The following is a 6,096-nucleotide window of genomic DNA, read 5'->3' as shown; positions in this document are numbered from 1 at the left end:
CCCGCAGACCCCACCGACTGGGGGGGCCGGACCTCCCCCCGCCGCAGCGGCTTCGCCTACCCTGCGGCGGAGCCCAGACCCCAGACACAGGTGAGGCGCCCCCCCACCCCGTCCTGGGGTTCATCCCAGCTGCCCCCAGGGCAGACTCGTGGGGGGCTGTGTAAAACCCCAGTGTGCCCATCCTGCCCCAGCCCCCTCAACAGGGGCTCCTCCTGGGTCTGGGGGACACCCTGGGAGTGTGTAGGAGGGCTGGCCGGTAAGATGGCTGTTCACTTGTCCCCCCTCACGGCCTCCTCCCTGTGACCCCCCCCAGAGTGTTGGCCCTTCTGGGGCAGCCCAGTCCCGCCCTCGAAGCCCCAGCCGGCCTCTAGATCTGGGGGTCTCCTCTTCCAGCACCTCGCAGATACACTGGACCCCGTGAGTACATTGAGGGGGCTTGGTTGGGGTTGGGGTGTCGCAGAGCTGAGTGCACCTCTGGGAGCCCATCCTAAAGCACCTAGAGGTCGGGAAGGCCCATCAGGAGCCGCTTGTCTCTGCAAAGCCTGGGCAGTCCGGGGTCCCGGGGAGGAGGGCATGGGGCAGCGTGGGGCATGGGACAAGGCACAGGATGTGGCATTTCTTCCAAGGCCTGGGAGAGGGCTGAGGTGTCCGGCTCCCACGGTGTCTCCTCCCACAGGTACCGGGCCATGTACCAGTACAGGCCCCAGAATGAGGACGAGCTGGAGCTGCGTGAGGGGGACCGGGTAGACGTCATGCAACAGTGTGACGATGGCTGGTTTGTGGGTATGAGGGCCTGGGAATGGGGGGGTGAGGGGTTGCTGCTCAACATGGCCTGACTACTGTCCACCAGCCTCTGACCTGACTACCGGGCAGGCCGGGCGCTGGGTACAGTTCTGAAGCCAGCTTGTCTTTTAGTCACCTTTCCTTCATACCCTGAAGAGAGGGGCGTGGCCTGTGGACACTGGCCAAGTCCAGCATCATAGATGGAGTCATGGACTCAGGCAGAGTTCCTGACCCCTAGAACTTTGCTCCTTCCTGCCTCCTGGGACAAAAGACCCAGGTGGAAAAGGCCCCGCCTCACACTGTGTCTGCCTTACCAGCCATGCCTCCAGCCTGCAAGAGGAGCAGAGGAAGACTTTAGCACAAGCCCATGCAGTGCAGGCAAAAGACTAATATAGGAAACCTTAGGCTGGTTTCTAGGTGACCCAGCCACCAGGTTTTGCACCACAACCCTGTCTTCTGAGTAGGCAGGCCCTGACCAGCCCTGAGCTTCAAAGATAAGCCAAGAGGGACTTGAACAGCCAGAAGCCCTACTACCCAACAAGCAGGCATTGGGGCCCACATTTCAAATGTTAATCACCCATGTGGCTAGTGGTTGTTGGGTTTGGGAGGTGCGGGGTCAGGGAAAGGCTCCTGGGGGTGGTGGTGATGGGGCTGGGCATGGAAGGTCAGGGGAACACTTGGGGTGGGGAGATGATGGGGAAGATAGGTTCTCTCAGGAGGAACATGAGCATCTGTGGGTGGGCAAGAAGTCAGAATGGCAGCTCCGGAGGAAGGCCCTGGGCAAGGTCAGGATTTCATTTCTTTTTTTTTTTTTTGGGTCCGGTCGTGGGGCCTGAACTCTGGGCCTGGGTGCTGTCCCTCAGCTCTTCAGCTCAAGGCTAGCGCTCTACCACTTGAGCCACAGCGCACTTCCGGCTTTTTTCTTTTTGCTTATGTGGTGCTGAGGAATCGAACCCAGGGCCTCATGCATGCAAGGCAAGCACTCTACCACTGAGCCACCTTCCCAGCCAGGATTTCATTTCATTCTCCTGCAATCCTAGCATTCTCTATCCTTTGCCCTATAACTCAGGCCTCCTTGGGAGGGTCACAGCAGATCAGAAGCTTGAATTGCAGCCTCCACTGCACCCATAAGCAGCCCCGTGGTTCCAGCCGTAGACTGGGCTTTCCTTGTCTTGGACCTTACCCAACCATCTCTGAAATGAAGGCTCCTCCCTATGTAATTCTGTGATTCATCCTCTTGCTTCGTGGCTTTTGTGGAGAAGGGTGGAGTTAGTTATTCAGTCCAGTGTATGGAGTATGCAGGTGTTGATTGCTACCGAAATGTTGATTATGCAATTTGTGAATGCAACTCTGCCTATCTAAGTTTCTGCCACTAGGGGGCAGGAATGAAGACAGGAAATGAAGTACCCTCTCCTTCCTGGGAAGAGGACTCCACATGCAATTCTGGATACTGCCGGCAGGAGGAGACAACCTTGCCCCTTAGTATGAAGCAGGGCTTCATGGAATGTTCTTTCTTTTCTCTTTCAGGTGTCTCCCGAAGAACCCAGAAATTTGGGACATTCCCTGGAAATTATGTAGCCCCAGTGTGAGTGATCCATCTTCAGGGCACCTTGGAGCCAGCATGGTTGGGGTGGGGAACAGTAGCACTTGTAAGAGGGAGCGAGGCTCCCCCACATCCTCCTTCCCAGGACCTACATTCCCAGCATCTGCAGAGCCCCCAGCAGCCTTTTCTTGGAGCCCCCTCGAAGCCTCCCAGACTGATTCCCACCACAACTCACAGGCATTCCTCTGACAGCCTCTTTATCCCCCCCCAAATACAGACGTCTGCTTTGAAGTGGAAACTGACTCCAGGCCTTATTGAGACCAGACCCCTGAGTCTGAGTCCCCTCCTGCGCCCCCCCCCAGCATTTCCCCTAACAGGGACCGGCTCCCAGCTTCACCCCCATGGGGTTCCACTAACAAGGACCAGTTCCTTACCCTGGCAGAGACCAAAGGCCTTCTGGGGGTCTGCAGAGCTCCCCCCATTTTGCCAGCTTGCCTGTTTCCCCTTTGCCTTCTGGACTCCATCTGGGCCTAGGAGCAAGTTGGGGGACAGAGGCTGTACCTCCTCAGCCTTCCAGGCCTAGCAAGAGGTTTTGCCTCAAGGCTTCCCCTCTCAGAGGCTGAGGAGCCCTGGGCTCTGCTGCTGTGCGAGCTCTGCTGGCTTAGCCCCACTATTTACAGGCAAACCTGCTTGTCCCCCCCAGCCCCTCCCCCGCCAGTTCCCCAGCCCTCCCCAGTGCCCCGGTTCCTTCTGGAAGGGAATGTAAAATAAATCTGAATACCAAGGACCTTGCATCCAAGTTCTTTTCCTTTGGGAGAGACCCTTAGGATTGTAGGAGAATTCATTCAGCTGTGTGCTAGGAGGCAGGTTGAACAGGTATATGCGGGAGACTGGAAAAGCTCCATTGTTAACTAAGATCTCAGCTCAGGGGTATCAGGCAGCCTGGGACAGCCCCCAAACTAGAGCTGGAGATGGAATGTGGCCTCGTTTATAGGCAGTTTTGATTCTGGGGCTGTCACTATGGGCTTGCTGGACTGGATGGCATTTATAACTCTTCAACTAATGTTTTCCTTCTGTGTGTTCCATTGCCACACCGAAGCTTTTGTGTGTTTATTTGCTTCTTTGGGCTCAAGTTTTTGAGCAATCGGTTGTTGTCAGGCAGTTGGGAGTGGTGGGACACAGCTGGCCAAAACAACTATTCTAGTTCAAGTTTTGTTTTGGGGTGTGTGTGTGTGTGTGTGTACGCATGCACGCACACACATGTGAATATACCTGCCAGTATAGGGCTTGAACTCAGGACCTGGGTGCTGTCCCTTTTCCACTCAAGGCTGATGTGCTTACTCTTTGAACCACAGCACCACTTCAGGCTTTTTGGTGGTTAACTGCAGAAAAGAGTCTCATGGGTGATTCTGCCCAGACTGGCTTAGAACTCAGCCTCCTGATCTCAGCCTCCTGGTGGCTAGATTTACAAGCATAAGACACTGGTTACTGGCTTTTAGCTCAGTTTTGGAGTCCTGGGGTTTGGTGGCTTCAGAGGAGATGAGCAATAGCATAGCCCAACCCCTCCAAAAAAGGGAAAGCTCCACTCTTGGGCTGCTGCTTCAAGCTGAGTGCAGAGCCGGGTATTAACGCATACGCTGTCTCATGTGAGCCTCACAACCTTTTCATACAACAGGCTCTGAGAACTTTGTGTTACATCTCTAGTCAAGGCTCAAGTCAGTCTACCTCACTGCACAAAATCTACCAAGTGCTCAGGCTGTCCCGTTTAGAGGCCCCTGGAGGAGGAGGGTCACACAGGAGGTCCAGAATTGCCTGGAGTGGCTCAGGGTTGGGCTGTGTCTATGTTCTTCTTGGCAGTGCTGTCTTGGCTTGTCACTTGAGGGAACCCCCCCCACCCAATACACACACACACACACAGACATACACACACACACAGACACACACACACACACACACCAGTTCCATCAAGTCAGGGAAGGGCCTGAGCCCCTGGGCCAGTGGCCTGACCCTAGCTGCTTCCTTAAGCCTGGGTGGGGCCTCCGTCCAGCAGTGGTTAAACAACAGCTTGCAGAACAAGACCTACACGTCCTTCATCCATTCCCTCCACCCAGGCTCACCACGTCCTCAGTGCTCATTCGGTAGGTCCAGCCCATCCTCAGCTGGAAAGGCCTACCCCACAGGACCCCGCCAGGGTCCTGCCCTTGATTCCCTAGCTGTGCTCTGTTTGCATTCCCTGATGCCAGCATGAAACATATCAGACTTGAGACTAGTTTCTTTGGGAAAGAAACCCAAACCCACACTCTCTCTTTGATGGAGCCCTGAAGTGTTACTTGTAGCTCGTAAACCCTCTACCTGGCCGCCTGCCACTGGCGAGGCTGCAAGCTGACCACTTCAGTGCCTCGACCTGGGGGGTAGGCAGGGGGAAAGCGGGGTTCAGAGGCTGCTGGGGATGGCTCACTCATCACATGAGGGGACTGGCTTGGACCACACCACAGAGACTCTTTGAGTAGCACTGGAACTTTCTGTGTGACAGAGCCATGCCCTTTGGCCCGCTGACTTGTCTTCCTGATGGGGTTTGTGATGTGTAGATGCTCACAGAGTTTAAAGCCCCTCAGGACTGCCTGACACAGCACGCACTACACACGGGATGAAGGAATGTTGTTTGAATTATTCAGTAGATGAGTCAAATAGACAAGTTTCCCCTTCCTCGGCCTTCCCTCCCCGGCTCCTCCTCCTACCTCTTGGCAATCCTTGGACTTTGCCTATGTGAAAGCAATCTACACAATGGAAGGATGAGCCATTCGTTATTTCCTGGGGTGACTGAGACTCAGGGAGCAAACTGCCTAAGGTCACAGTAAAAGGCAAATGTGGCACTTAAGGCCCATGTGACCCCAAGGAGTTTCAGGGAAGGGGGGGAGGGGAGGAGTAGCCCTCAGTGGTGGAGTAAGTACTTCACACAGGGCTAAGGCCCAGGTGCCACCCTTAGCACTGAGAACCACAGAGGGCTTCTAACAGGCTAGGGAGGCCGAGCAGGTGCGTCTGGGAGGTGGAGGAGGGAGGCCAGCGGGGAGAGTGGTTTACACCCAGGCGGAGGCCGTGGGAGGTGGCCTCCAAGGTGGCTGGACCGGACTGCGGGGAGGGTGTCTGTGGGCGCCCCTGGGTGATGGAGGGTGAGGAGGGCAATCCTCACGGAGGCAACGCGGAGAGAATGACTCACACCTGAGGCGGGCAGGTTACAGCTGTGCCCACAGGTGTGCTCCCCAGAGAGCCAAATCCTCCAGGCCAAGTGAAGACCCAGGAGGCAGCTGTGTGGGCCCCGAGTGTCCTCAGGGTGAGGGTTGCCAGGTATGGCTCTGGTGGGGGGAGCCATTGGCCAGGTGGCTCCTCTTGCCGTTGACTGGCACCCGGGGTCCCCTGGGTGGCTGTCGGCATCCCTGGCTCTGGGCTCCAGGTATCCAGCAGGAGTGGAGAGCGGAGCAAGGCCCTGGTGGTGGATGGGGTTTGCCCACTCTAGGCAGACCGGGGTGGGGGACCCCCATGCCCGGGGTCTCCATCTCCCCCCAGTCCTGACCACCAGCCCTGAGCAGCTGAGCAGGTCTGCGGGGCATCGGCGTCCTCGGGCAGGGACTCCCCGCGGTGGCCGGGCCGTCAGACGGCTGCGGGTGCGGGAAGGGAGGGGAGGGGGGAGGGCGGCTCTGGCCGGGCATCTGTGGGTGTCCGGACCGCATCTGCGCCAGCCGCCAAGTCTGGGGTGGGTGGAGGAGCCGGTC

At 57.1% G+C, this 6,096-nt stretch overlaps 2 protein-coding genes across 2 annotated transcripts in view; both read left to right on the top strand.

Moving 5' to 3' along the window:
* Sorbs3 (sorbin and SH3 domain containing 3) overlaps window positions 1-2,589 on the top strand; it is a 22,947-nt gene extending 20,358 nt beyond the window's left edge. Inside the window, exons 19-22 of the mRNA XM_013034412.1 lie at window positions 1-90; window positions 314-417; window positions 677-783; window positions 2,311-2,589. Of these exons, the coding sequence (XP_012889866.1) occupies window positions 1-90; window positions 314-417; window positions 677-783; window positions 2,311-2,372 (363 nt within the window). The 3' untranslated portion in view covers window positions 2,373-2,589. The remainder of the gene's footprint in view (window positions 91-313; window positions 418-676; window positions 784-2,310) is intronic.
* A 2,900-nt stretch (window positions 2,590-5,489) lies between these two features.
* The window catches only part of Pdlim2 (PDZ and LIM domain 2 (mystique)), a 14,690-nt gene continuing 14,083 nt past the window's right edge, over window positions 5,490-6,096 (top strand). Inside the window, exons 1-2 of the mRNA XM_013034411.1 lie at window positions 5,490-5,496; window positions 5,891-5,988. Coding sequence (XP_012889865.1) covers window positions 5,490-5,496; window positions 5,891-5,988 — 105 coding nt within the window. The remainder of the gene's footprint in view (window positions 5,497-5,890; window positions 5,989-6,096) is intronic.

This window comes from Dipodomys ordii, unplaced genomic scaffold (assembly GCF_000151885.1).
Source record: "Dipodomys ordii isolate 6190 unplaced genomic scaffold, Dord_2.0 Scaffold189, whole genome shotgun sequence".
Taxonomy (NCBI): Eukaryota; Metazoa; Chordata; class Mammalia; order Rodentia; family Heteromyidae; genus Dipodomys; species Dipodomys ordii.
This window is presented reverse-complemented; position numbering and strand designations above follow the sequence as displayed.